Here is a 27,952-nt window from a genome sequence, read left to right as displayed (position 1 = left end):
CTGGCCATGCGCCATTCATGAAGGCCTGGCACAATATTGATTTTCCAGGTCATCTTCCGTATATTGATGATTTGTCTTTCGCAACTGAATAGTAACCAAATTTATGAGCTTAATTAGACAAACTAGATTGTTGTGATTGGGAGCATATCTCCTATCCACCCTAGCTAGTTCAAGTCGTCAATTAGCATTACATGAAACAACGGGAAGCCAGGCGCTTATCAGCAATGGCACGCTATCACCCCACACTAGCGAAGATTGAGGAGCTTCGGGGCGTCGTCCTCGGGTTCTCGTGCGACCTTATCTTTCCTGTCTCCCCTCCACAGCACTGGGCTTCCCGCTCTTATAGGGGTTTTTTCCGGCAGTCTACGGCCAATTTGGTTGATCGACGGCGCGAGAGGAACCTCACACCTCGTTGCACGCGCTATCACGAGGATCCCGTCCCGAGGCAGACAAAACGACTGCCCCGGAGCCACACAGGGTCACTGCTTGTGTGACGGGTTTGATCGCAGGGTTTTTCTTCGGAGAAAGACAAAGGCAGAAATGTCTTCGAGGAACACAGAAGAACATCCGGAAGGAGAGTCCAGCTATGGCTCGTTGAGAATCCCAGCGGCCGCTCAGCCGAGCTCGTATGACTTTGGCCACCCGAGTGGAGAAAATGCGATCGCTGAGGTCGAAAATTGGGGTCGAGAGAGGTAGGCTTTCTGCCATTGCTTGCTTTTCATGGCTTCTCTAACCTCCCATTACCCAGGTCTTCCTCGTTTTCTCGATTCCGACAAGCAGGCGGCCCAAACAGTATCGATAATTTCGCCCGCTCGTGGCAAAGAGCAGCTTGTTTCCCGGAAGTCATTCCCCGGCGCTCATCATTCGTGTCTGCTGACACTGACGACGAATTGGCTATTGCAACGGGGATTGAGTATGGTTCCCGAAGCTCCCAATCTTGGGGTCGGGCATCCGACGTCGAGCGCCCTCTTCTGTCCGATGACTCGGATAGAGAAGAACTGGGCGAGGAAGGAAACCATGGCACTACTAGATCGAGGGGAGGAATTCCCAGTGCCGGGCTACTTGCCTCCTCGTTTGAACGGAGCTTTGCGACCTCTTACGGCACGATTTCCTCGCGGGTGAGCGAGGCCACGCGACGCCATGCGATCCAGTTTCATCGAGAACAGCAGCAAGCCGTGGGGGACGGCACGGGCGATCCTGATCGAGAGCCTTTGCTACTCAAGCATATCGAGCATGAAGATGGGACGCATGAGGACATCATCATTGGGCAGTCAACTGTGCCCCAAACCATCTTTAACTCGGTCAACGTTCTGATTGGTATCGGGCTGCTGAGTCTTCCATTGGCCATGAAGCATGCCGGATGGGTGTTGGGCTTACTATTTCTCGTATACTCTGCCGTGACGACCTCCTATACGGCCAAGATCCTGGCCAAGTGTCTGGATGTGGACAAGACCCTTGTCACGTATGCCGACCTTGCCTATATTAGCTTTGGACATCATGCCCGTTTGGTGACTAGTTTTCTTTTCTGCCTGGAGCTTCTAGGGGCCTGCGTGGCCTTGGTAGTCCTATTCGCAGACAGCCTGTATGCGTTGGTTCCCTCTCTGAGCATCCTGCAATGGAAGATCGTGTGTGGAGTTGTATTGGTCCCGTTGAATTTCCTGCCCCTCCGGTTTCTCAGCGTGACCAGCATTCTGGGCATCATCTCCTGCACTTCCAGTAAGTCTTACATCATCTGTTGGGGTAAGTTAGAATCAAGGGCTGGCTTTTCTGACGATAAACAGTTGTTATTCTCATCTGTGTTGATGGCTTGATCAAGCCACATAGCCCGGGTTCATTGCAACAGCCGGCGAAGACATTTCTGTTCCCCGAAAATTGGGCTACCCTCCCTCTTAGTTTTGGACTGATTATGTGTAAGCTTTATATCCATCTTCGAACCAGCATCAAGATACTAACGCCGGGGAATAGCGCCTTGGGGTGGGCATGGCGTCTTCCCGAATATCTACCGAGACATGAGGCACCCGAAGAAATATGGGAAAAGTCTATGGGCAACTTATTTGTTTACAGTAAGGAGAAGGCATATCCATGCAATTAATTTGCAATTGAATTGGGAACCACTGTCGTTAACGAGACCATTTATAGTTCTCTCTCGATTGCTCCATGGCAATTATCGGCTGGTTCATGTTTGGTGACATTGTTCGTGATGAAATCACGGCTAACATTCTCACCGTGAGCGATTATCCGCAAGCCTTGTCTGTCTGTATTATTATTTTTATATCCATCATCCCGCTGACCAAGGTGCCATTGAAGTAAGTCGGAAGGCTTCACCCTGCTATCACAGAATCATGCTAACAGAAAATCTAGTGCACGACCTCTGGTTGCTACATTTGAAGTCCTCTGTGGCGTGAACATGGGGCGCGTGTCGGCAGATCCCCGGTCTGGGCGGCGCACAGAGGTAATTCAGCAGTTCATTCGAGTTGCGGTTCGCATCTTCACAGTTGCTTTAATTGTGGTCTTGTCCATTGTATTCCCAAGTTTTGATCGGATCATGGCGTTTTTGGGCTCGTTTCTCTGCTTCACAATTTGCATCATTTTCCCTCTGGCCTTCTATCTGAAGATCTTTGGGGACGAAATTAGCCGACGTGAGCGCATTCTTGATTGGTTTTTGCTCATTACATCTTGCATTTTGGCGACAATTGGAACAGTATGGGCATTCCTGCCCAGGGAGATGATTTCAGAGAGCTAGCTCGACACCACTTTGGTGGCACTGGCATCTGAACCATGTGGTGTGGAAGTGTCAGATATGAACTTGAAGCACTAAGCTTATTCAGCCTTCGAGAATGACAGCGAAATTATTCCTCTTATGACCAGGGTTGAGCATTTCCTTCTTGAAAGCCCGGGATAAAGTGCATGCTCCTGTGTAGTGCCATAGTTGATAAATCAATTTTGAAGTTCTTTTGGTTTGCACGAGATGGAAGCCCAGGCTTGCCAGAATCTCAAGAAGCCGCTCTTCCGTAAGATAGCGAGAATTGTCAATACAGGCCACTGGCAGGACAAAGAAGAGAGTGGGGACGAATGATATAGAACACTCAGAGGTCAAAAACTTGACGCATCGCTTCAACATCTCGCCTCGGCCAACGGCATCGGGTACATAGTTCAGCACCAGGGATAGACTGATGAGATTAAAGCGTTCGTCATCCGAAGTCGGCAATGGTCGTTCCATGAAATCTTGCTTGAGAATTCCTGGCTCTTGGGAATTCAAGTCGATGCGTGTAACATTCAAAGCTGGGGTTCTTGAACAGGCATTTTTTGTACTCAGTGCTCCAACTTCCAAGACTCGCAATTTGGGTAGGGTGCTCTTCCATTGATCCAAATGTGGTTTGATCCACTCGACTAGAAGTTTGCTGGAATCACCGCCACGATCCATTGATTGACCGAGCTTACTAGCGATTTGATAGCTCTCCAATCCTCCATTGGCTTGGATTTGAGCATCAATGCTGCTCACTCGGGCTTGGTCTCCAGCCTTTTCGGCATGAGATCGTGCTTTGAGGAGTTGATGGTGAGACCGTATGAGAGTGCGAGTGGCTTTAGCAGATAGAGCAGCTTGTTTAGACTTGACAGTGGGTGGCCGGCCCTTGGAGAGTAGACCGGGCCTCTTAGACCGATTCTTTGGAGCCATGCTGCGGTTGATATGTGGAAGGATATTACACAAAGAAGTCAGGTATGTGCAAAACGCATTATATGATGATTCAACCAAAGTCACTCTCTTTTGAAACAGGAACTGCCACAGGAATGTCGGATATCGTAGTCTTGTTCTTGTTCTTCACGGAAAAAACACCGAGTATCAAAAAAGACGATCTCCGGGAGGAACCCGAGATGACTCAGCACAGTGATGACTAAGGATAGATCCCGAGATCACCTGACCCACACAGTCTAGGGTTTTCGCTTAGCGAAGCCACTCCAGAATTGTTCGAATCTCGACACTGCGACAATCACCACGACAGCGGACGACAGCCATGGCCCCTACCACCAAGCAAGGTACGTTCGAATGGCATCGCTTCATTGCATTCGACACCCCTGTGAAATTCCATACCCGTGAGAATGGTCCTTCGGAGGAGACGAGGAGGAAAGAAATATCGTGCTTCACAAAATTCCATATCGTGAACAATGCCGCGCGAAGGACACGAGATATCGTGGGCTTCGCTGGAGACACACAACGCTCGAAAACTCTCAGCAATCTCAGATTTCTCGTGTCCTCCGGAGTTCTCCTCGACCGCACCGTTTTCGCAATCTACATCAGTCTCTTAGATGTTGAATCTCAAATACATTGAAACTGACCAAGTTCTTCTGCGTCTTCAGGCACCGCCTCCCGGGCTAATGCTGCCGCCAAGGCAGTTGTGAAGGGTTCTTCCGTACGTCTTTCCTGCCCGGTCCAAGTGACAGGTTTTCACATGGGCCGAAACATCTCCGCCGAAAATTCACAATTACTGACATATCGGGGGAATTTCAGCTCCACAAGTCCCGCAAGGTTCGCACCTCGACCACCTTCCACCGCCCCAAGACCCTCCAGCTCTCGCGGTCTCCCAAGTACCCCCGCGTCTCCGTTCCCCGTGACGCCCGCCTCGACGCCCACAAGATCGTTCTCTACCCCCTGAACACCGAGAGCGCCATGAAGAAGATCGAGGAGAACAACACCCTCGTCTTCATCGTCGACGTCAAGGCCAACAAGCGCCAGATCAAGGAGGCTCTTAAGAAGCTGTACGACGTTGACACCGTCAAGGTCAACACTCTTGTCCGGTAGGTCTCTCTCCTGGCACGCACAATTTGTGTATTGTGCATATAGTGATATACAGATGTACTAATTGGCTGCGATATAGCCCCGACGGCTCCAAGAAGGCTTTCGCCCGTTTGACTGCTGACGTCGATGCTCTGGACATCGCCGCCACCAAGCTGGCTATCGTCTAAAAGAGGGAATGGATTTCTTTGGGTTTGGGCGAACTTTGTTTTCCACCGTGGTGATTTACAATACCAGCCAGTTCCTTGGCTGTATGTGCAGCAACGAGGGCTGAATGATTACAAAAAAGAAACATTTCTTGACACGATTTAAAATGTGACCCCTCGTAATGATTAATTTTGGAGGCCAACCAGTGTACGTGTAGGTTTCGAAAAGAGAGCTCTCTTCGCTATTCGTAAATGACGACTGCGAGTATCTGTTACTCGCAGATGGATGACTTCTCTACGGCCCATGGAAACGTGCATAGATTCTGATTGCAGAAGATCTCCAACCCTAAAGAGGACTATTGCTTTTATACTGGTTTAACCTATAAATGCTTACTTTATAGGCTCGACTCCGTTGGCCAGCGGTCAACAAGATATACACAAAGAGATACATTCACTTTGATTCTATTATACAAGCGACTCAAAAAGTCATAAAATTCAGCCCCAGTCTAACGAACCAGAGACAAAACGCAATACCCAGTCAACGCTAATGAGAGACACAACTTTTAATGTCAATCCCATTGCACCGACTTCCATATGATACTTTATGCCGAGTCATGTCGTATCGAGCTCCCGGCGATTTATCGACAATGTCCACGGAACGGGCGTGCTCATGATGTTAGGAAGGGAGAAAATCGGAAAGTAAATTTAGTGGTTACCGCGTAGGGTACCCAGGTGCTGGAGAATGGACATCTGGGTGTCCATCCAGCGTTCGACACAGTTCTGGGCGCAAGCCTCCTCGCTTCGGTCGAGGGAGCCCGAGGTGATAGACTTGCCGGCGATACACTTCTTGAAGCAGACGTCATTCAGGGAGTGGACAGCTGTAGCAAATGTAAAAAGAAGAGATTAGCAAACTGAAATTGTAGCAGATGAAATAGAATGATAGCTCGGTCGTCTGTGTCGCCTTACCCTGCTGGATGTTGGACTTCTGAGCCTCGTTGTTCAGGACCTGCTGCAGCTCCTTCTTGTCGGACTCGCTGAGCTTAGAAAGATCGATCTGAGGGTCCATTTTGCGGGATTGTAGATGGATGCGAGGAGAGCTGAAAGGGTAAAAATGAGTGCACTTGCAAACAAGAATTAACAGGACAGCTCGTCGACTTTCGAAGCCGAGAACTCCAGTGTACCGCAAAATCGAAGGCGGTCGGCACCGGCACAAAAATGACGCGGGCAATCAGTTAGGCTGCTTTTCTGCGCTCTTCGCCGGCTTCTCCAACCACTCTTCCTCCCTAAAGCTTTGCTTTCGTTCCTGCTTAGTCTTTGTTCAGAAACGCAGTTTTTAATTTGTCCTTCTTCTCACTTTTACCTTTTAATACCCTTCACTCCTTTCGCCCCGCCATCATGCCGCCCATCCGCACCTCCCGCAGTCGCAAGCCCCCCGCCAGAGGGCTTCGACGACTTGGAAGACCACCTGCTGGAGTTTAGCAATAAGATGAAGGATGCTGAGAATGCGCCGACAGAGGGCTTGAAGAAGCACGAGGTGCTATGGCCTATCTTCCAGATCAGCCACCAACGTGGGTAGCCATGCGAACCCTTCTTCTCGATTATCCCAGTACCCTTCGTTCTTTTTGGCTTGGTCCAAACAAACTTCGATACTGACCGTAGCAACCTGTCTCCATAGGCTCACGATACATCTATGATCTTTATTACGAAAAAGAAGTCATCTCGAAGAAGCTCTACGATTGGCTGCTGAAGAACAACTACGCTGATGCCAACTTGATTGCCAAGTGGAAGAAGCAGGGCTACGAAAAGGTATGTTTCCTCAAACTCCCTGTCCCTTCATATTTCTCGATGAGACGCTGTCTTCGTGTGGTGCAGAGCTCATGAGCTGACCTTTTCTGGCGTACAGTTGTGCTGCCTTCGCTGTGTCCAAACAAAGGAGACAAATTTCAATTCTACCTGCATCTGTCGCGTGCCCAAGGCTCAGCTGAAGGAGAACGAGACCATTCAGTGCGTCAGCTGTGGATGCAACGGGTGTGCGAGCAGCGACTAGATGAGAAAACTCGACTGGGCATGTTTATTTACGGTTGCAGGTACATTTAGTTTAGGGGCTTCTGGGATTTAGGGCGTTTTACGGTCTTGCATGTCCTGTCATGTTTCTTTTCCTCCGCCAGTTTTCATATTTCATACGTCTTGCAATTGAGATGGGCCCGCCGCCGCCGACGATGGATGGGCTATATCAATCAAACAAGCAAATCAGATACCCTTCAACTCTAAAGATAGAACAATTTGATCAGACAAGTAATAAGTTTCAAAATTGCTATACTAGGTAATCAATGACGCCGCTGATGTGTCCTGCCCTAGTGGCTAAAGTAAAAACACCCATAGAAAAGGTAAAGATAAATCCCAACCCCAATATCCCGAATCATAGAAACCATCGCTTGTTCATGTACATCTTAGCATCGTCATTAAGGTCGTGACCAGGCCATCCCGGGCTCGGTGAAAAAGAGGTAAGTCAGAACCGGCGCATCAGCGCAGCCTCAAGAAACTCCCAAAAGAAAGCTCCGCCCAATCGAAACCTGATAACATCCCGGGGCGCAAACTCCTTCGACCCAAAACGCAAATAAAAAAGAAACAAGAACGCAGGGGGGCGAAAAAAAAAACACAAGGTGTTGCAAACAAAGTGAGAAGTAATCACAAAACAACGCCAGTGTAGTTGAGCTCGAATTTTCAAAGTCAGAGAGGAGGTATGTGAATCGAAAATTAAGCCTTGCTCTGGACCTGATTCCGGCCAATAGATCAAACAAGGGGGTATTTTCAGAACAAGGTAGTGTTGCTGCGGTTGCCGAGATGCGGACGTGAATGAATCGTTTTCGGCTTCAAGCTGTCATCTTTGCTAGAGCCTCCGATTTTCTGGAATCCTTGCAGCAAATCCACGCCGTCCACCTCGCCAGGGCTGTCATTGTTTTCATCAAAGAGATGGAAGGAGAAAAAGTCATCCTGGCTGGTATCACCGAGGCGGTTTGTTTCCGGGACCTTGGAGGGAGATTCGGGAAAAATGGACGACTTGGATCGCGATAGGTTGGGCATGCCCAAGCGCGTATTAACATTGACCGAAGTGATATCAGTTAGGGCAGTAGGACCGCTGTCAGTCCGGGTACGCTTGGCGGAGCGCTTTTCAGGAGAACCATACGCAGCGGAAGAGATGTGCGCGTCCGCACTTGAATCGGCAAAGACATCGAAGGTAGTGAGAAAATGATCTTGTGGGGTGAAGGACTCGTCATGAAGTTTAAATGCAGGACTCCAGGGAAGATCGTCGTCAGTGAGACCCAGATGCTTGATGGGAGAGTTGACCATTTGCTGAATCTTGCGGCGGTGGTTCCGGAGGTTAGTGTTGGGCGACACAGATGGCGGGGGCTTGGCAGGTTTCTTGAACTTGATAATCGGTGTCAGAGGTGGCGGGAGCATGCTCACGTATTCCCCGCGAAGTGGTGAAGAGCCAACTAATGTGCTAACATCCTTTCGAGTAGCAGGCTGGCCGGGGCTGATGTCATGAGAAGAACTGCGAATTCGCGCGATCTCTTCCTCGGCGCGACCACGTTTGATACGCGGTGGCTCAATGTCCAAATCAGAAGTCAGAATATGGCCAGCCTTATTTGGCCGTAGAGCAGAAGATTCAAGGGATGAGAAATAGCCACTGTCATTGATGGTGATCGATTTGCGCTTCCGGGGTCGCGGAGCTGGGGTAGGACCAGCGTGAGTCGGGGTTGGAGGAGTTCCCTGGCGTGAGAATCGTGGAGGAGCAATGGGAGGAGAGGATCGAATGGCTTGAGGAGGCGATGATCGGAGGGGTGCAAGATGGTGTACAGGGTGGTGTGTGTTCTCGTCGCTTGTGTCATCATGCAGAGCGGGATCAGAAGCCGGCAATGTCGCGTCTGATGACAAGTCTTCGTTCCGTGTAATCTTTGGGGAGAGGGGGGAGAGTGTGTCGAGCAGGCGGCGGCGGAACCATCCATGTGGTCGTGCTGGCGCTCTGCGGCTGGGGAACTAGATCTCTTTGTGGAGCGGCGGGAAGAGGCAGACTCGACATGGTTGCACGTCGTACTTGCTTGTCTTTCAAAAATTGCATCTCCATGCCAGGCTCAATGGCCCAGTAGTTGCCCTTGCCGGGATCATCCTTAGGCCGTTCCTGCTTGATGAATGCCTTGTTCAAGCTGAGATTGTGCCGAATACTGTTCTGCCAGCCCGCGTCGCTGTTCTTGTAGTAGGAGAATGTGTCGGAAATCCATTTGTAAATCTGCGCCAAAGTCAGGCGACGGTTGGGTGCGCGAAGAATGGACATGCCAATCAATGTCGCATAACTATAAGGCGGCTTGTGGCCGTCATCTTCAATGACAGGCATTTCGTGCGGTTCCGGCAGTGAGTGAAGAGGTGCGTCCTCGCGCTTCTGCTTCTTGACTGAGCGCTCCTTGAGGGGAGCAGCTTCCATAAGAGTTCGCTTCATCGGCAGTTTTGATTCATAGGATGGCTCAGGGAAGTCGGCGAAATTGCCATGAGACGGGTCCTCCGGATGTTGATTTTCCTTGGACGAGTCAGGATTCACACTGGAGAAGGTCGTGAAGAGAGCCGACTGGGGCATGGATGACTGGGCGTAGATGGGAAAAGGAGGCTTCTTGGTGGGAGAGTCGGTTGTAAACATAGGAGGCGCCGGGGCAGTGATAGGGACGAAACCGAGTTTTCGCCCGGGATGCACACCCTGGGTGGGCAGTCCTTTTGTCGGAGATGGCCTGTGCGGGCCACGGGAAGACGGCCGGAATGAGTTTTCAATGGGCTGCAGTGGTAGCGGTGAGGGTTGAAGACGGGGCTGCGATTTGATGGCGGCCGTGGTTGATGGAGCCAATGCCGGGGAAGTGTGCGCGCCGAGCGCTGGACGCGTCGATCCCATAATCTAGATGATTGGGAACGGAGCCAGGATGTCACCAAACGCCAATAGGGACCATATGACGCGTCGATAAACACTGTGGAGGGCGCGACTTGGAGTGGGAGTGCGGCAGTCAGCAGCCGGTTTCAGCACAGCCGACGACGCGCCCAACGGGTGATGAGAGTGACAGGATAGGTGCAGAGAATTCGCGTCCAGCCAATGGCAAGACACAGAGAGGAGACGAGTCAGTCGCCTCAGGCCGACATGCAGCCCGACTAGTTGTTAATGCAAGCGTTGGGCCACAAGGCGCTAGGAACTAAAAGGCGACACGTCCAATCTGGGAGACGAATCAGCGGTGGATGGAGTCGCGCAGTGGAAATGACCACGAGAGTCTGTAAAAGCGATTCAACTCCCGGATGACCAGTTGGCTGGGAGCTTGCGACGAGGATAAGTCTAAGGTAGTTGAACTTGCGGAGTCTATTCACTCGGGGAGAATCGATCCCGGGTGTTGGGAAGGGGAAGTGCACGATAGAGAGAGAGCGGGAAGAAGAGGGGAGGTGTGCTGGCGGAAGGCAGCAGCAGCGGAGGCAGCGGGGAGGGTTAAAGAAGGAGACCTGGAAGTCGCTCCCTTTTGTCTCCCCTCCAAGGATCACGAATAGTGCAGTCCTGATTGCTCGCGCTATCCTCGAAGATGGCGGCTTGGAGTCAGAAGAGTGGAAAAGGGCCCTTTCTGGCAGTGGGGGGGGATTGAGGTTGATAGATGGATGGTCGGCGCAGACGGTGAGGGTGCCCTTGTATGGGGCGGCAACCATACCCGTCCGGTATGGTATGGACGCGGTCGCGTCGCGCGTTTTACTATGGGACAGGGACCCACTTTACGGTCCTGGTGTGACCATACCGCGGTCTGGTCGACGTACGAAGGGATTGGTGCTCCTTGCTCGAGGCATTCGAGATATTTGAGATGCGCGGATCGGCATCTTTAGAGCGAGCCAGTTGCATAGTTCCCTGCGCTTTCCCCGTGCTGCCCGTCTCCACCCCGATTCACAATGACGATATCGACAAGCCCTACGCTAGCATTTAGAATTTCGGAGTGGTAGGTCTTTCCCACAGGCATTGGATGCGAGCCACTCGAGACGGCCCGACACCGTCTCGGACTGTCGACAACTATCGATAGCGCCAGTATAATTCAATTAGTCCCCCCTCATGATGGGATCCTCCCAACTTGCAATACTCAACGGTCCATATTCAGCTCCTTTCATTGGCCGCGCTATGGAATGCGAATGTAACTCTTGAGACAGCGATTGTGTCGGATCATCCCTTGCTCCCCCCAGCCTTGGGGCTCGGACTACCCCCATCGTCGATGCACAGATCAGATTCTCCCTAGCTGCGAGTCAGAGGATCGCTCGAGGACCAACGGGTTTCGCGCATGTGCGAAAGTCTGCCCTGCAGCAAGAGGGGAAGGGAGGGGGGAGGGGGGGCTTTAAGGTGATAGTGCATTGATTGAGGGATCTAGGAGGATCTAGTAGGATCTAGAGAGAATATATAGGCAGTTGATTGGGAAATGCCCTTACATCTTCAGTATATCAAGCCAATTCATGAACGGTATGCCATTGATGCCATAATAGATGCAGGGGAAAGAAAAAGACACCTCGCTCGATTATATCACAGGGCTCTTCAAATCTATACTGCCGAGAAAAAAAAAGACACAAGAAACAGAACGCCAAGCCCATGCATCAAACCCAAGGAAAGCATAATGCTCAATCCCCAGGTCCCCTCCCCTGTGAGGAGCCCGGGGGTGGATGCACGCCAACTTTTCTCTATCATGAAACCGCAAGAAGCAAAGTAAAAAAAAAAAAAAAAGAAAAGAGAAGAAAAGGAACCAGAAAGGTGGGAGATGGATGACAAAGGTTCAAAAAAAATTAGTAAAAACTGGCCCAAGGGATATCTCAAATGACAATGACTTCTATGCCCAATTGGACATCTAGTCCAGGAAAGTGAACATGCTAGTATGGATGATGTTAAGAGCACGGTCGGCATCGCGCTCTTCGATAACGCAGGAGATGTTGATTTCACTCGCACCTGTAGGGGGAGGCGAAAACGCTGGTCAGCCTTCAACTTGTTTCAAAGTCGCAAGAGTGCAGAGTGCTGGGGGGAAGGGAAAGGGATGTTGCGATCGGCAATCGATGTCTTACCTTGTGAGATCATCTCGATATTCACATTGTTCTCCCCCAGAGTGGTGAACATCCGCCCCGCCACTCCGATCATATTCTTCATCTGCTTGCCGACCAAGCTGAGAATTGCCATTTCAGGAATGATGTCCACGGTGCCGTATTTGCCCAGATCCGTCAAGGCCCCCTTCAGATCGTCATCAATGACCTGGTAATCGTCCCGTCCATTGCCGTTCAGCAGAGGCATTTCAGAGTGAAGGGCCATCGAGACGTGGACCTCGCTCGTCGAAATCAGGTCAATGGACAGGCGCCACTTGTCCAACACAGAAAAAATGCCCGCAAAAAAGCCGTGTGACAATGACCGCTTATTGGAGTGAACATTAATGACGAGGATCTTGTGCTTGATAGTCACAGCTGTAGGTCGCTTGGGCTTCTGCATGAAACTCGGGCTGCGAGTTCGGAACAGGCGCGGGTCATGGCCTGGAGTGGTCCGCTCCAGCTCGGCGGCGGAATCGGGGAAAATGACGGTGCCGCGGTTCTTCGGGTTCATCACGTTCTTGATGCGGATGGGGATCTTGGCACGGATGACCTGTTCCATAGTGAAAGGATGAATCACTTCGGAGCCATAAAAGGTCAACTCCGCAGCTTCGGCCGGGGTAATGGCTGGCAGGAGTCGTGCAGTCGGGACCTTGCGAGGGTCCGCAGTAAAGATACCATCCACTTCCTTCCAAACCTGCAGCTCCTTTGCATGGGTTCCAACAGCGACGAGGGCTGCGCAAAGATCGGTATATCCACGGCCAACCTGGTCCAGCAGACCACCGGGGATGGTTCCGAAGTAGCCGGTGATAACGGGGACGCGGTGACCGCACTCCGCGACCCGCTTGCCCAGGGCCGCCGCCAGGTTGTTATAGAAGTCCTGGTCCAGGCCCTGGTTGCCAATGGGGAAATCAATCACCTCGGAGAGATCGATATACTGCGAGTCCACTCCACGATCCTGTAGGAACGCGGCCATGAGTCGACAGCTGAGTTTCTCGCCAGTGCTGATCACCTTGTCGACACAGCGAGCACTGATCTCACCTAGAGTCTGAGCTGCCTCAAGGACCTTCAGGACTCGCTCGCATTCTCCGTTGATGTCTGCAACAATTTGGTCCTTCAGATCGACTGATTTCAACTGCTCCTGAGCGACTTGGATATGTTCCAGACGGACGGCCTCGACGAACGACTCATATTGCCGGGACTGTGAGTTTTCGGCATCTCGGGCAGCCCGTAGTAATCTATTCAATGATGGGTTAGCTCTGGCTTCCTTTTCCCACCGTGGTCTCTCGTCTCCAGTAGTCGAGGAGCGGCGGGCTTAGGACATGGAGGGATTTGAGCGATATATATGACTCACCGGTTAGTGGTGCCCTCGGCCTTTGTCGAGCTACTTCTGGCTGAACATACAACAGCAACTCGGTTTTCAGCGAGACTAGGTCTGTAACGTAGCGGAGGGGTATGATTAGCCTGAAGGTTTCATCCCTGTTGTCGAGGATGGAGCAAGTGCAAAGAAGTTTGGGTTTGAAAGGAGGGCATTGAGGTTTCGAGGTCCGGAGGGGTTTCATACTGTACGACTTGCTCGATAATGTTCAACGCAAACTTGCCAACGCTGGTGCCGCCGAACTTCTGCACCACCCAATTACTATGCCGAGCCTCGACCAGAGGCTGTACAGAATCAAGAGACGCCATGGTTGGGATCAACCAGAATCAAGTCGCAAGAAGATGTCGGGGAGGGGAAGGCAAAAGCGGAGCAGTGGGCCGGCTGCGGGCATTTCTTTTTTTCGGTGACTCAGTCAATTGAGTTTTTCCGCCTTTTCCCAGGAACGCGATGTCGGAGGTGCCCCGCCAATCACGCCATCGCCAATAAGCCTGCCCCGCGATCATCAACAGGCGCCCAACACCACCCAAATGACGCAGCGGCACCCCGAAGCCGGAAGCCGATCACCGGCGATGACTGGTAACTATAGAAGAAGTATATACGATATACATATCCTCTACTGGATTTAGGGTCTTCACGATTTTCATTGATTTGCCGTGGCCGGATACTTGGGGGAGGGCATGATTTTGCCGCCGGAAAAAAAAATCGTTTCCTTTTTTAGGTTTGCTTGGCATGTGCAATGTCTGCAAACAACCTTATTCGCCGATGCATCATTCTATCGATCATTTCCACCAACTCCAGGTGTAGCAGGTATGATAATGATTTTAGCATTCCCTCATTGTTTCTGGATTGCCACCATAGGTAGACCTCCAGCCTTAATGTGATGAATGAATGTCCATAGGATCAGAGGTTGGCCTTGTGGGGAAACCTGTATTTTATGAGTGCCTAACCTATCGGCTTCCAGCAACGACGTCAATGAGACCATGCCTATGCCTTGCCCGGTGAAATACCGGAGGATATAGTAGCAAGGCATTTGACTCTCATTGTTACTTTGTTAAATATGCATCGTCTTGTGGGTCGGTTTTTCATTATATCTTGTATGACTTTGTGTATCTGGGATTATAAATATATATATGTTTATGTACGAGATACACAAATCTATAGATGGATCTATTTTACAACAATTTACCAAGACCACCTTCATATATTCAACCTAGAGCCTTAGATCATTTAGAACTGAAATCATTCACACGCATCATAGGACTACGCTAAGTCCCTGATTGTCCGACCGTTTAATCCCCGGTGGTCCTGATGTTGATCATCCGGATTTTCTAGGCCGCCGGGCGGTTGAGGCTATTTTTGCCGGGTGTGGGCCCCGCATCCACCGCACTTCAGGTACGGCCTGGTTCGCTGCCTCAACTAGATTTTCAATTTGACATGTACATGTATTGTTGCTATAGATAGTCGGACTTTCCTTTTGATACCTGAACATTGGTATTGGCCAGCTGAAGATATCGGGTTCTTGGCACCACAGCCACACTGCCGGTCTTCCAAAGCTTACCACCAACATCACACTTCTATTTTCGCATTCTGATCCCCACCGCCTTCCTGGGTTCAAGACCTGCGATTGAAAAAAGGCCAGAATGGACAGCCAAGACGCGCCTTCCTGTCCTTTCTGCCCCTTCGTTGACTCAGATGCTAGCTTTGTGGAACAGCATATCGAGTTCTGCCATCCAGAGAATGGGGTCTCGCAGTCCTTGTCTGACCCGCAGGGGAGTGAAAGAACCAACCCTACTGCCTCATATCTACTCATAGATGAGGAATCAACAGAAGAATACGTTGAATGCCCGCATGGCTGCGGTGAAGTAGTGACATCAGCCGAGCTATCCACCCATCTGGATCTACACCTGGCCGAGGGTATTGCGCTCGACGAGGGTGGGAATTCCCAACCCACCTTTGATACAGACGCAGTCTCTAGTGACTACGAACTACCCTCAGACCAGGATGACCATTTGGATCTCCAGGGCTCACGCAAGGGTGGCAAGCGAGATGTTACCCGGGACTTTGCTCGAGCAAATAACACATCCAAACCCACCCGAGCGAAGAGTCCTACGAGAACACGCGGACCCGATGGCGCGATGCGACTTGGGGTATGTTGCAGCGCACGGTATCAATCCTACAAAATGCTAACGTTGCGAACAGCGGTCCGAACTGGGTCCCCATGCTCACGAGAAGAAGATGCCGTCGTGGCTACGGAAGATGCTTGAAAAAGGTGGCCGGACCACAAAGCAGACCCACATTACCAACGACGGGAGACTAGCAAGACACACAAAGGTGGAAAATGAAACTGATCACTTGATTCCTGTACTAGCCAAGCTGTGTGAACAAGATCCATCGGTCCAGCGCGCCTTTCTATGTAGTCCAAATGTTCGGCACATCTGCAAGATGTCCCGCGAGGGCGGCTTCTGTGGCTACCGGAATATCCAAATGCTGGTTTCTTACATTGTCAAATCAAGAAGCACAGGGCATGATCACTTTCCGGAGGGAGTGCCTTCTATTCTTGGTCTGCAGGACCGAATCGAACAGGCTTGGGACATGGGGTTCAACAGCACCGGGAGAACAGAAACAGGGGGCATCAAAGGCACACGAAAATACATTGGGACACCAGAGGTCCGTTTTAAACCGAGAGAAATCGATCGGCACTTAATTGACTTTTGTATAGGCACAAGCTCTCCTTCAGAGCCTTCAAATTCCGTAAGTTCCTGCTTGCGATGGGGTTGCTGGGATACATTATTAACATCCTCCAGCTGTGACGCCAAAAGCCTAAATGACAGCGGCCAACTAAGAGCCTGCGAAGCTTTGTATATGGATATAGCAAACTACTTTCGCTCGGTCTGCTCCCTCGAGGACACGGAAACCAGGGTCTTCAAGACTGATCTCCCGCCCATTTATTTTCAACATCCAGGTATGCGATATGTTGTTATAGAGAAAAAAAGATGATTTCCCAACATCTAATACTGCCAATAGGCCATTCTATGACCATTGTTGGGTTTGAGATCCGTGATAACGGCACCGCCAATCTACTAGTCTTTGATCCCATGTTCAAGACTTCGCCTGCTATTCAGCGCTTAATTGGAACGTCCGCACGAGCTGATAACCCTGGACGTCTCCTAAAGGCATACCGACGAGGCACTTCCTATCTTCAGAAGTATAAGATTTTTGAACTCCTGAAGTAAGCAATTCTATTCCCCATCTCAACCCGAAGAACACTGCCTCTAATAAACACAGATTATGTACGACTGAACCGATCTCAGAATCTCTTGACACAAAATCGAACGAATAGTACGGAAGCATGGAGGACAATATCTGCATTAACATAGGAGCCTATCTATATATTCATACTTTTTTTTTTAACAAAAAATCAAAAGAATCAAAATCCATTGAAAGGACATGCATGGGTTCAGCCAATGTACATAGAAAATGTCTGCAACTGCTCCGCGCCTGGCCAATGGCGATAAGAGATAAGCGGGACCGACGTTGATCCGAGAGATAATTATTCGGCGAGACGGTCATCACTTTTCTCCCCTCGATCCCAATCTGCAGTTTCCTTCATCTGTGCATTGGACAAGCGCGTCGCAAAGAATGCGCACCTCTCCGAATGTGATCGTGACCGGGACTCCCGGGGTGGGCAAGACCGTCCACTGCGAGCAGCTGGCGGAGGAGACCGGCTTGAAGCACCTGTCCGTCAACCAGATCGCCAAAGACCGCGACTGTTACGAATCTTTCGATGAAGAGCGCAAGAGCTGGGTTGTCGACGAGGATAAGGTATGCAGATCATCAATCGGCCCCGAAATGTGGTGCAGCTAAACTGCCTTGCTGTTCCTCCTTTGTACCCCTCTTTTTTTTTCTTAGTGGGGGAGGGGGAGTGCCCGCAAGTACCATGAGGATCGCTGCGCTTCCCTGGGAGACTTCCCCGACGAACAATTTACTAACGGAATGCACTTCCTTATCTAGCTCCTCGATGCGATTGAAGATGAGGTAGTGCAGGGTGGTTACATTATTGACTGGCATGCATGCGACCTCTTCCCCAAATCCTGGATCGATCTCGTAGTAGTCGTGCGCTGCCCGGAAACATCGATTCTCTACGACCGTCTCCAAGCTAGGTAACTTTTTTTTTTTTGACTTGACCTTGAATGAATGGATTGCTAATTCAAACGCTTTGCAGAGGTTACCACGAAGAGAAATTACAAGAGAATCTTGACGCAGAGATCTTTGGAGTCCTTCTTGAAGAAGCCCGCGAAGCCTTCGACGAAGAGATAGTGGTCGAGTTGAACAGCGAGAAGGACGGAGACGTTGATACCAATTGCACCAGGATTTCCCAGTGGGTTGAAAACTGGAAGAAGCAACATGCCGAGGATGCGGAGTGAACATAGGGAGTCGAATGAGGTGGAATTTCTGTTGTCTTGTTCTTTTTTTCCGTCTAGACCTTTCTAGCTAGATGATTTCTCTATTCAAATATACCCAAGAAATTTCACTGCTGGCCCTCTGCCAGCCACTGCTGGAACTTCACCAGAGCCTTGTACCGGTGGGAGATCCGGTTCTAGGTGAGAGGGTTTAGTACGTGAATGTCTTTCATGTCGCAGGCAATGCAATGCATAAGGAGAAAAAAACACTTCTTACCTTTGCCTCTTTTTCCATCTCCGCGTAAGTTTGGCCCTCGTATTCGAAGATCGGGTCCCAGCCTGTGACAATCCGAATGCATTAGTACTGTGGGCTGGTAGTATTCGTCAAGGATATTGAAGATTACTTACCAAAGTTTGTCGGTCCTCGTGGCCGCACAATGGAGCCCTATAAGAAAAATGAGACTCGAACGCCTCGCACTTATTCATACTTAAATTGGAGCACGCACCGCTGTCCGTCCCTGGAACAAAATTGGTTCGGCGCCAGGGCCTCGGCAGAAGGCAAAAGTGCACACAGCCTCAGCAGACCGGTCGTCGAAACCATCAAGCATCTTGTTCAGCCCCTCATGACCCAATGATTCCATGAAAGATTTGCTAGTAGAATGAGCATAGGCTCTATCGCAATACAATATAAATAATGATGGAGGGTAATGACGGTATGTCCTCACATGTATGGTCCCGGCAACCCCTTCAGAGCATTGAATTCAAGAGCCGTATCCTCGGTCAAGGCCGGTCCATTGATCTAGTAGCAAGTTTGAAATTAGATGTTTCATCTTCTCACACAGTATTCTGCAAAAAACATACGGCTTCGGCAGCGCGACGAGCCTTTTCCTTCGCAATCTCCTCGATGGTGCCCTGAATCTCGGGCACCTCCACAGCTTGGCTGTCGACCTCGATGACATTGCCAAGAATGGCGCGCACCTCGGCGAGCTTGTTCTTGTTGCCTGTGATGAAATTGATCTTGGTCAAAGTCATGGTGGTCGTCGTGATGCAGATACCTTGGAGAGAGGGGCTGGCAGAAGAGTTCGTTTGGTGGAGACGTAACTCCCCGCAGCGAGGGACACCGCTCGACCCGCCGGGGACGTTCGTTCGGGGGATAAGGGCGCAGGGTATCATACAAAAGAAACAGAACTACATCGATCGAGAATGAAAAAAAATTCAACAAACCAAAATACACACTCAAATAGAGCCCACAACCACTGATAAGATCAAATGCATATGCATCAATGTATTTCAAACCCGGGATCTTTCCCCCTCAAAGCATAAAGGTCGTGGTGAGATGTCACACTGGTCGTAATCCGTAGCTCACAAATCCAAGGAGAACATGTCTAATATACACACAACTACTCCTCCAGCACTCCGTTATCTATTTCAAGCTTCTCCTGTTGTGCCATTGCTTGTGCTGATACAATCTCAGCCAGTCGTTTCAGCCGTGGTGTTTGCAGCCCTGTGGACATGGTTTGTTAGCAATCGTAAAAGAGAAAGACCATTATCAACAGTAAGCGATAAAAGAGCACGTACATGATGGAGTGTAAGTCTCCAAGGCCGTAATGATTCGAGGCTCGGCAATCTCGTAGGGACCGCTGTCTTCCATATCCACCGGAGTCAGTAGGAGCACGTCACTCTTCTCGGTGACGCGAGAAGCGACGGCCTTCATGATCTCGCCATTGATGGGCTGTTCATAGTCTGCAACAAGGTACTGATTCAGCAGCTTCTGAATTTGGTTGGGAGATAGCCTAAGTGAAAAAAAAATTAGTCTTCGGGGAATTTCAATTCGATCGATAAGGGCGATTTCGCTTACATCCAGCAGATATCTTGAATGATCTCAATATCATTCAAGGTAGCCTTCTTGAGCTGAAGAAGCTTGGTCGCTTGCTGTTGCACGTGTCAGTCAATCTTATCCTCACGAGCCAAAATAAATTAATTCAGGGCAACTTTACCATCAAATGCTCTAGCTGAAGAGTCCCCTCAGGCATATCATGACTCTTACACCACTCCTCGATCCGGGTGATGTTGTAATTGATCTGGAGACCACGCTTCCAGGAGAGGAAGTTCCGACGCATGAGGAGATCATTGAAGGCAGTGACACCCACAAGCTTCAGAAGCTCCGTGACAGTCTGTGTAATGATGGTGTCCTCGATATAGAACGCCTTCATAGCACGGTAGACGCCATTGAGCAGGCTCAGGAGGTTGTCCATGCTATAGGCAGGGTTGTTGTTAGAAGGCAGCAATTTGCCAAGGAAACGGTTTGTTTCGCTAGTAACAAAACCGGGGAGAGATTGAGACTCAATGATGGCCGGAACAATCATCTTATACAGCTTCTTCTTCAAGACCTTCATCCAGGTGTGGTAGATGTTAAATTCCAAACTCTCCAGATCGTGCTTCACAATCTCAAGCAGACGATCGTATTCGTAGTTATCCGTCTTTTGAGTCTCGTACCAATCCTCGGCCAAGAAGACAAACGACAGCATCTCGTGAACGTTGGAGAGCCAAAAGGCGCCAGGATTGATCGCATCCTCTCCATCATGCTGCATGACCTCCTGCTGGATGGACTGCATGACATTGGCCAGGAAGCGCTCAGATTCTTTGACGAAGCCGTTATTCCACATCTCGGATGTGACAAGGTTGATCAAGTACGCGGGGAAAAGAACCTCCTTCTCGGTCGGCGGGGGATTCGAGCTGGGGAGCGGAATCTTCAGGTTGCGGATCAGACCCATAGTGACCTCATCGTTGAGGTCCTCCTCCTCGGAGAGCAAGTTCTCAAGCTCTGCCTCCACAGAATCGAGGCCCGGAGAAATGGCAGCAGTCGAGCGAGCCGCACCGGGTCCAGGGATCGCCATGGATACCGGACGAGGGTTGTAGGCTCCGCTGAAACGATCCGTCTCGATCTTCTCCGCTCCGGCGCTACGTCTCTTGGGCTTAGGTTTCTTTGAAGAAACCAGATTGATCAGGCCGCTAGCAGGAGTCGGGGCAGCAGTACCATTGGGCACTTCGCCATTGACTCCATTGACCGGTACTGACCGTTTGGCAACTTCCAGCTGTTCCTCAAGCTCCGAGACTCGTTGGCGAAGAGCGGTCTTCTCCTTCTCGTGATCGCCATTGAGCAACTTAAGGCGGTCCAGCTCCTCGTTGGTTGCACGAAGAGCATCGCGGGAGACTCGCTCTTCCTCTTGAAGTCGCTTGATCGTTGCCTGGGCCTCAGCATGGCTCTGCTGTAACTTGCTCATCTCCTCCTCGACCGCCTCGAGTCGGGCTGCAGTAATACCTGCTTGGTTTGCCTCAGCCTGGAGCTCCTTAGCATGAGCCTCAAGGGTGTTGTGCCTGCTGCGCCAGGACTTGAGCTGGGTCTCGTAGTTCTCTAGCTGGGAGACTAGCGACTTGTTCTCTCGCTTCAGCGATTCCAAGTGCTGGGTCAGTTCCACAACCTTATTCTCCAGCTTATAGGAAATTTGCTTGAGATCCCGGGCCTCCTCGCGTATCTTCTTGTAAGCCAGGCGGGCCTGCTTTCCTCGCCACAGGTTTTGGACAAGGATAACTTTGTGACGATACTGTCGCCAGGCTCGCAATTGACGCCATGAGCGGAAAGCACGCTGAATGACCTTGGCTGCATTTCCATTGATCGAATCCATAATATTTCTCCGACAGAGAAATCCTTTCATAACTGACTGGAACAAAATAACATTGTTCCGAATCTCGGTGTACCGTTTCCGCTGCTTCGAACCACGCCAGACTCTCTGGATAGTAGTTGCAGCCTTGGTTCTACGGATTTCTTGGGCACGCTGCCGGGCAAGGAATCCTCGGATGAAGGCCTGGGTGGTGAGAATAGACTCTCGGGCGTCAAGGTAACGACGTCTGTAATACTTGCAGCGAAGATTCTTTTGAATCATGATCGCACACTCGTTTAAGCGAGATGTTCGGAGATTCTCGAGGAAAGCGAGCATACCCGCTCGGAAAAAGATCTTCGTCAAACCCAACTGATATTTGTCCTGCTTTTGTTGTTCCGAATCTCCCAAAGCCTTGCGCAAGATGGCATGACACATGTCTCGAATCTCAGAGGTCCATTGAGATGAATGGCAAAGCATGTAGTACCGAATGGCGAATTCTTCGTAGGTCCAACGGGTTGGATATCCTGCCGTGCTGATTCTGACGGTTTCCAGGACACCACAGGCTCTGAGTTGACTGAGAACCATGGGACCCTCGAATTTCCAAGCTTCCTTGGCTTCATTGGGCTTGATGCAGCGAATGTAGTGCACGTCGGTGGAATTGATGGTGTGCATCAACTCGATCAACGAAGACTTGAAGATTCCTCCAAGTGTGGGCTTTCGGTTCACAGCAACTCCAATTCGGCGGCCAGGACCTGCTGCAACCGGTTTGGACGAGACGGCAGCGGAATCCTTCTCACGAACAGCCGCAGCGGTATCGAGGATTTCCTTGATGAAGCTATTTGACGAGTTGCGGAGGACTTCCAAGTGCTCATCCGGAACGGTGTCACGGTTTTTCTCGATGAATCCATCCGACTCATAGGTAACATCAACAGCATAATGGCATACGGTGAAGGCAGACTTTCCGAAACGGGGCTTCTTGTAGAACTTCTGCTTGTCGGCGGCGAAGTGGTGATGGAGCTTGGTGACAAACTGCTCGTCGGACCCCATGGGCAGTCGGGATTCCTCATCTAGCAGTGACAGAATTCCGAGCTTTGCCTCAATCAGATCGATACAAGGCTGATTGTCTGAGAAGTCGATAAACGTCCAGTCAATCTCCTCGCGAACATATTCCTCCTGCTCAAGCTTGAACACGTGCTGATTGAACTCCTGTTGCAGCTTCTCGTTTGCGTAGTTGATACAGAACTGTTCAAATGAGTTCTTAGCGAAGTGCTCGAATCCGTAGATATCCAATACGCCGATGAAGGTCTTCACGCGGTTGAGAACTTCATCAGTGGCGAGGCCTCGGTTAATCTTGTCCACCAGCCAGTCGAACAAGCTCGAGTAAATGAACTTGGCAACTGAGTCGCGAACTACAGTAGCCTGCTGCTGGGTGAGGTTAGAGGTGATCTTCTCGCCACGGGTGATCAACTGCTTCTTGACAATCCACTTGGCAAATTCATTGACGTCAATACCAAGCATTTCACAGGCGCGTACGAGAGATGGCTCGGTCGACGACAGAGAAGAGTCTGTGCGGGTTGCCGTAATCTTCACATTACCAAGGTGAAGCAAAGCCGCAAGGATACGGAAGATTTCAGTCTGGTTCTGTTCCGACACCCCGATAGTCGAGAGCGACTTCCTGGTCGCCTCGAACTCGGCTTTGTCGTCAACACCATCTATGATGGGTGTGCCTCCTTGGTTCAAGTATTCAAACTCCTCAACCGAGCTCAGCCCCAGTTCCTGCTTCTTCTCATCGGTGGCACCTGCAACAAGCTGGTAGAAGATATGGTAGTTGCGCTCCTTAAGAGGCTGGAAAACCAGTCTTGATCGTTCTAAGAGATAGGTCCGAATCTTCGCACCAATAATATTGGTTCGCTCGTCAAACATAATCTCAATGTATTTTCCAAAGCGGGAAGAATTGTCGTTTCGCGTGGTTTTGGCGTTACCAAATGCTTCCATAACCGGGTTGGTGGCCAGAATCTGCTCCTCTGTCTCACTAATGGCGTCCGCTCGGCTCGTTGTATATTTTCCGGGTTGGTCCGAGGACTCGCGAGTCGCGAAATATCGCATGATATACTTCGCGCTCACAGTCTTTCCTGCACCAGATTCACCGGAGACAACAATCGTTTGATTCTTCCCATCGCGAAGCATGTCACTGTGTCGCAAATTTTCAGGAATTAGTCCAGAAGAACACCCAAAAGCAATGAATAATGATTCAGAAAGGGCTTATTGTCTTACGCAAAAGCCTCTTCCGCAATGGCGAATAAGTGCGGTGCCTGCGAAGCACGTTGTTTTCCAGCATAGACTTGCACCATCTGGGGCACATAGAGGGAGTCAACCCGAGCGAAGGGGTTGGTCGCAATCAGAACAATACCACTGTAGGTATATATCTCTTTCTGGGCATAACGGAGCTTTATCGCCTGGAGGACTTCAAGGCCGTCAGTTTCACAAATCATGAGTGCATTTTCCCAATAGCAACCAACCAGCGGGCTCATTTAGATGAGACAAGTTCGTCAGGTCCTCGCTCGCTTCCAGCATGGCCGGATTCATCAACGGTGGTAGATTTGAGTTGTTATCGACCTGCAGTTCGGACTGCGTGGTCTCGACGGTTTTCGTCTGTGTCGTCCCCCAAGGCTGGTCAGCTTGTCACCGCATCTAGCCAGTTTCCCTGGAGGGGCCTTGATCGATCAATAGCTGCCCAACCTACCTCGCCATTCTCCAACTCAAACACCAGTTGCACTTTGTCTCCGTCCACCAGCTTCTCCTTGACCTCAGATGCGACCCAGCCTTCTGTCGGGTCGGGCTGCCATGCCCTTGTCCCGACCTCGTAAATGTGCGCCATGAGGCCGTTTATCGAATCGTCGTACCAGATGCAATCAAAACGGGAAAAGATGCGATGTGTCGTTGGGATTCTAGATGGGGTTCGGAGAACCGGGGATGAAAAGGGAAAAAAGGCAGATCAGTCACGAATGAGCGGTCCAAAGACAAGGGGTTCCGCGGCGACCCCTCATCGGCTCATGATCCGAAAGAAAAGAAACTGAGAAAGAGGAAGCGCAAAGTATTGACGGGAGCGAGTGGGAAGGAAAAGCGCTCTGGGTAACAGCTGGCCATTTAGCGAGAGCCCCTGAAGGGAGCTTCGGGACTAACTGGGGTGCCGCGCCACACCCCCACAAGCCTGTCACCGCCCATCTGTTCTGTGTTGTTTGCCGTCAACGCCAGGATGGACGGTGGGAAATGATGATCTACGGGCTTGAGAAGAGAGATTTTGTGTGATTTCTGCTCGCGGATGTGTACTTCGCAAGAAATAACCGCTTTCATGATGACTAGTTTAGAGAAACTAAATCGAGGCGTTTGGGCTACTACGATCGCCAATGTATACTCCGGATGTACTATTTACGAGGATCTCCATGGATAGCCCAGCAGGGTTCAAGAATAATGTACCTGCTTCAAATACAACCCTCAAACTATCTCGAGCGGATCAAGGGATATATCTATACATACTGAGTTATAGACAACGCGATAAATAGGGATGTCTAGGATTTATAAATCCATCCTGGTCTCCAGGGAAACCCACTAAGGAATACACCCTCTTGTCAACCCTTGGGGAAGCATGGCAACATGAAATTAACACAAGAGTCAGCATCAGAAACGAGTTTTCTATCAGCTATGAAGACATATCTCAAATCGTCAATGCCCGCTAGACAGCCCAAAAACACCCGTGGATCCTTTAATAATGCCGAAAGAGAGTATTACACACTGATTATGTCAATTGATTGGAGAGATATTAGGTAGACAGGTCAAGTTCACGCAGTGCAAGGGGACAAGGGCATCAGTGGAGATCGAGAAAGAAGAAGTTAAGTAAAGGAAACATAGCAAGAACGTCAATCGCGAGGGAAGTCCATGAAGCATTTCGGTGAGCTGTTCTGCCCGGTGGGGGAGCCACTTTTAGGGTTCTAGTTTTGCTTGCACTCAGCAGCCTCCTTCTTAGGCTTAGAGGCACCATCCTGAGAACAAAAAAAGACGGTTAGCATGGAACAACCCAAGAACGTATCTAGAAGGGCAGAGGGGATATCGGGAGATATCGGGAACGGTTTCTTACCTCCTCATCCGAGTCATCTTCCACGTCACGGTCCGATCCTCGCTCATCCTCGTCGTCCTCATCCTCATCCTCATCATCCTCATCTTCAAACTCATCAGGGTCAATATCCTCACCCAGCTCCTCAAATTGCATAGCCTCGCCAGTGAACCAGTCAATCGCACGAGGAATGAGCTTCTCCTTGATATCCTCACCCAGCTGGTAATCCAGCTCCAAACGCTCCTCAATATCACTAGCAATCGACTCGTCGTCATCCTCCTCCTCCTCTTCCGTGGGCGGTTGCGGGGGGAGAAGAAGTTGAAGAAGGACTCGGTGGGTACGCTGATCTTGACAATACGGGTCTGCTTGGTGTCTAGATGAAGGGTTAGTTTCTATCATTCTCTTTCAACCGAAACAGGAGGGGGAAAAGCGAAGGGGAAGGACGAAAATCAACTCCGACATACTCTTGTTCCGCTGCTTCTTGCTCTCCAGGCGGAGAGTCAGATCCTTCTCATCGGCCCAATCGATCTTGGAACCCTCGGCGTGGTCGTAGATGAAGTCGCCACCGTAGCCGCTCTCATCCTTGTAGTAGTAGGTCTTGCTGATGGTCTTGTTGCTGAAGAACTCGTTCGGGGAGAACTCGAAAATCAAGCGGAAGCCAGGACGGTCGAGGTACTCCATGCGAATGTCGGTGAGGTGCTTGAGGGCCTCCTCGTCACGGTCGGTGATCATCTCGGCAAGCGAGAGTTGGTTCTTCATGGCGGAGAGCCAGAACTCGGGGATACCGTTCATCGGCTCACCCTCCTCCTCCTTCTTCTCTTCCTCGCCCTCCTTGGTCTCTTCCTCTTCGCCCTCCTTGCCAGCCTCCACTTCGGTGTCGGTAGGCTCAACGCTTCCGTTCACGATGGTCGAACGGCGCTCGTACAGCGGGCTGAACTTGGCGAAGTACTTCTTCTCCAGCTCCAGTACCTCCTCCTGGAGCTGGGCCTCCAACTTGGCGTGCTCCTTCTGGATTCCCTTCAGACCAGCGACACGGCGGCGGACTGGGGCGGGAAGGGACTCGATGTAGCCGGATGAGCGGCCGACGAGCTGGCCCAGCTTGCCCTGAATCATCGACACCAGCGCGGGGTTACGGGCGAAAAGCGAGGCCGCAGCCGCGTTATCCAGGGTTTCTGTAGAAACGGCGGTCAGGATCAGGCTCAACCGCAACGGCGCGGGGAGGGGGCAAAGAAAAATCATCACTCACCTTCCTTAATGCTGGACACACCAGGCTGCTGGGCGTGAGAAGAGATTGGGGCATTGTTTGCGGGAGTGTTTTGCGGGGTCCTGTTATGGAATTTTTTCACCTTGGTCAGTTGGTGTTTTTTCGGGGGGGGGGGAGGGGGCCTGGTGACGATAAGCTGAGGGAGGTATCCTTACGGAGCGACCGGGAAATCTGGCTTCTTATTTCTGATAGGCTCGGACATGATGATGAGAGTTGACGGGAAAGTCAAGGGAAAGGGGAGGGGGAGGGAAGAGGGGGTGTTTGGAGAAAGAAGGGAGGGGAAGAATTTGATACGCCTTTTTGGGGGGGGGGGAAGAACGAGAGTCTGGATGTGGTGGGAATCCTTAGCGCCGGTGGCCGGAGGGGCTTGGCGGGACGCGCTTGGTTGAGCCTGCAAAACCTCCTCCTCTCCCAACAACTTCAAATTCTATGTTCTATGCTCCGTGCTCCGGGCTCCATGTTCCATGCTCTCCTCGATCGAGGCTTCATATTACGCATTACAATTCACAGGATGATCTTTCTCTTTCCCCTTCCTCCCCCTTTTTGGTCTTTTCACTAGTGTGGGGTCATGAGGGTCCAGATCGGAGGCTGAGCCATTCTCTTCGCTGAACCATAGCACGCCGCTCATCGACCCGTCAACCATCCCGAAAAGGTTAATTTTAGAACCCCGTGGCCTTTTGCATCGCAGGCCACTCCAATAGATGCCGTTGTCAATGCAGTGCCTGATTGGCTATTTTGGAATTGAGTGGATATTTGCTCAGCAAATTATGGTGTATGCGATAGGTCTATATATATATATTAAGTACATCAATGAAGCGCTGGAATCTAGTATATCCGAGTAGATCAGAAGCGATTCAGAACCGTAAACCATACATACATTAGACCATATCAGTACACATATACTGCTGCGATACAGATCGATGCTTCCTAATATACAAGCTTGATCAATCGATATGACGCTGCACAAGGAATCGTTCTTGAACACTGCATGCAAGCCATCGAACACGCCATAGTGCCGGGGCCCCCACGCCACCGAATAGATGGGGCATGAGTTTAGGAGTTATGTAGTATTGCTGACCT

At 50.6% G+C, this 27,952-nt stretch overlaps 12 protein-coding genes across 12 annotated transcripts; 5 read left to right on the top strand and 7 right to left on the bottom strand.

The window, feature by feature from the left end:
- Positions 1-540: 540 nt before the first annotated feature.
- On the top strand, positions 541-2,743 carry N7462_002774 (putative transporter; the record flags this gene model as incomplete). The annotated part of the gene is made up of 6 exons (XM_057074500.1): positions 541-692; positions 749-1,716; positions 1,782-1,910; positions 1,966-2,063; positions 2,140-2,306; positions 2,362-2,743. 6 exons carry the CDS (start codon positions 541-543, stop codon positions 2,741-2,743), a joined length of 1,896 nt encoding a protein of 631 aa, XP_056938141.1.
- Positions 2,744-2,824: 81 nt separating this feature from the next.
- On the bottom strand, positions 2,825-3,676 carry N7462_002773 (25S rRNA (adenine2142-N1)-methyltransferase; the record flags this gene model as incomplete). Its single annotated transcript, XM_057074499.1, has 1 exon — positions 2,825-3,676. One exon carries the CDS (start codon positions 3,674-3,676, stop codon positions 2,825-2,827), a length of 852 nt encoding a protein of 283 aa, XP_056938140.1.
- Positions 3,677-4,013: 337 nt separating this feature from the next.
- On the top strand, positions 4,014-4,962 carry N7462_002772 (60S ribosomal protein uL23; the record flags this gene model as incomplete). Its single annotated transcript, XM_057074498.1, has 4 exons — positions 4,014-4,035; positions 4,357-4,409; positions 4,508-4,794; positions 4,875-4,962. 4 exons carry the CDS (start codon positions 4,014-4,016, stop codon positions 4,960-4,962), a joined length of 450 nt encoding a protein of 149 aa, XP_056938139.1.
- A 681-nt stretch (positions 4,963-5,643) lies between these two features.
- On the bottom strand, positions 5,644-6,004 carry N7462_002771 (Tim10/DDP family zinc finger protein; the record flags this gene model as incomplete). The annotated part of the gene is made up of 2 exons (XM_057074497.1): positions 5,644-5,816; positions 5,905-6,004. 2 exons carry the CDS (start codon positions 6,002-6,004, stop codon positions 5,644-5,646), a joined length of 273 nt encoding a protein of 90 aa, XP_056938138.1.
- Positions 6,005-6,262: 258 nt separating this feature from the next.
- On the top strand, positions 6,263-6,985 carry N7462_002770 (BUD31 family protein; the record flags this gene model as incomplete). Its single annotated transcript, XM_057074496.1, has 3 exons — positions 6,263-6,506; positions 6,614-6,744; positions 6,842-6,985. Coding segments are annotated over 3 exons (519 nt in total), but the record flags the coding sequence as incomplete, so codon positions are not given.
- Positions 6,986-7,749: 764 nt separating this feature from the next.
- N7462_002769 (forkhead box transcription factor) lies at positions 7,750-9,877 on the bottom strand (the record flags this gene model as incomplete). The annotated part of the gene is made up of 2 exons (XM_057074495.1): positions 7,750-8,895; positions 9,038-9,877. 2 exons carry the CDS (start codon positions 9,875-9,877, stop codon positions 7,750-7,752), a joined length of 1,986 nt encoding a protein of 661 aa, XP_056938136.1.
- A 1,957-nt stretch (positions 9,878-11,834) lies between these two features.
- N7462_002768 (aspartate kinase) lies at positions 11,835-13,743 on the bottom strand (the record flags this gene model as incomplete). The annotated part of the gene is made up of 4 exons (XM_057074494.1): positions 11,835-11,953; positions 12,046-13,295; positions 13,412-13,492; positions 13,622-13,743. The coding sequence occupies 4 exons, from the start codon at positions 13,741-13,743 to the stop codon at positions 11,835-11,837; spliced, it is 1,572 nt and encodes a 523-aa protein (XP_056938135.1).
- Positions 13,744-15,075: 1,332 nt separating this feature from the next.
- On the top strand, positions 15,076-16,668 carry N7462_002767 (C78 family peptidase; the record flags this gene model as incomplete). Its single annotated transcript, XM_057074493.1, has 5 exons — positions 15,076-15,582; positions 15,635-16,102; positions 16,155-16,186; positions 16,240-16,397; positions 16,460-16,668. The coding sequence occupies 5 exons, from the start codon at positions 15,076-15,078 to the stop codon at positions 16,666-16,668; spliced, it is 1,374 nt and encodes a 457-aa protein (XP_056938134.1).
- Positions 16,669-17,074: 406 nt separating this feature from the next.
- N7462_002766 (nucleoside triphosphates FAP7) lies at positions 17,075-17,859 on the top strand (the record flags this gene model as incomplete). Its single annotated transcript, XM_057074492.1, has 3 exons — positions 17,075-17,257; positions 17,447-17,595; positions 17,658-17,859. 3 exons carry the CDS (start codon positions 17,075-17,077, stop codon positions 17,857-17,859), a joined length of 534 nt encoding a protein of 177 aa, XP_056938133.1.
- A 104-nt stretch (positions 17,860-17,963) lies between these two features.
- On the bottom strand, positions 17,964-18,867 carry N7462_002765 (non-canonical purine NTP pyrophosphatase; the record flags this gene model as incomplete). The annotated part of the gene is made up of 6 exons (XM_057074491.1): positions 17,964-18,032; positions 18,113-18,174; positions 18,244-18,280; positions 18,342-18,486; positions 18,561-18,634; positions 18,697-18,867. 6 exons carry the CDS (start codon positions 18,865-18,867, stop codon positions 17,964-17,966), a joined length of 558 nt encoding a protein of 185 aa, XP_056938132.1.
- Positions 18,868-19,235: 368 nt separating this feature from the next.
- N7462_002764 (type V myosin) lies at positions 19,236-24,375 on the bottom strand (the record flags this gene model as incomplete). The annotated part of the gene is made up of 7 exons (XM_057074490.1): positions 19,236-19,339; positions 19,414-19,628; positions 19,694-19,767; positions 19,833-23,688; positions 23,772-23,961; positions 24,017-24,149; positions 24,241-24,375. 7 exons carry the CDS (start codon positions 24,373-24,375, stop codon positions 19,236-19,238), a joined length of 4,707 nt encoding a protein of 1,568 aa, XP_056938131.1.
- Positions 24,376-25,486: 1,111 nt separating this feature from the next.
- On the bottom strand, positions 25,487-27,074 carry nap1 (histone chaperone NAP1; the record flags this gene model as incomplete). The annotated part of the gene is made up of 5 exons (XM_057074489.1): positions 25,487-25,537; positions 25,633-25,970; positions 26,073-26,780; positions 26,855-26,934; positions 27,028-27,074. 5 exons carry the CDS (start codon positions 27,072-27,074, stop codon positions 25,487-25,489), a joined length of 1,224 nt encoding a protein of 407 aa, XP_056938130.1.
- Positions 27,075-27,952: the final 878 nt, after the last annotated feature.

This window comes from Penicillium macrosclerotiorum (genome assembly GCF_028827735.1).
Source record: "Penicillium macrosclerotiorum strain IBT 26536 chromosome Unknown utg000002l_segment0_segment0, whole genome shotgun sequence".
NCBI lineage: Eukaryota > Fungi > Ascomycota > Eurotiomycetes > Eurotiales > Aspergillaceae > Penicillium > Penicillium macrosclerotiorum.
The sequence above is the reverse complement of the archived record's forward strand: the minus strand, read 5'-3'. Positions and strand labels throughout refer to the sequence as shown.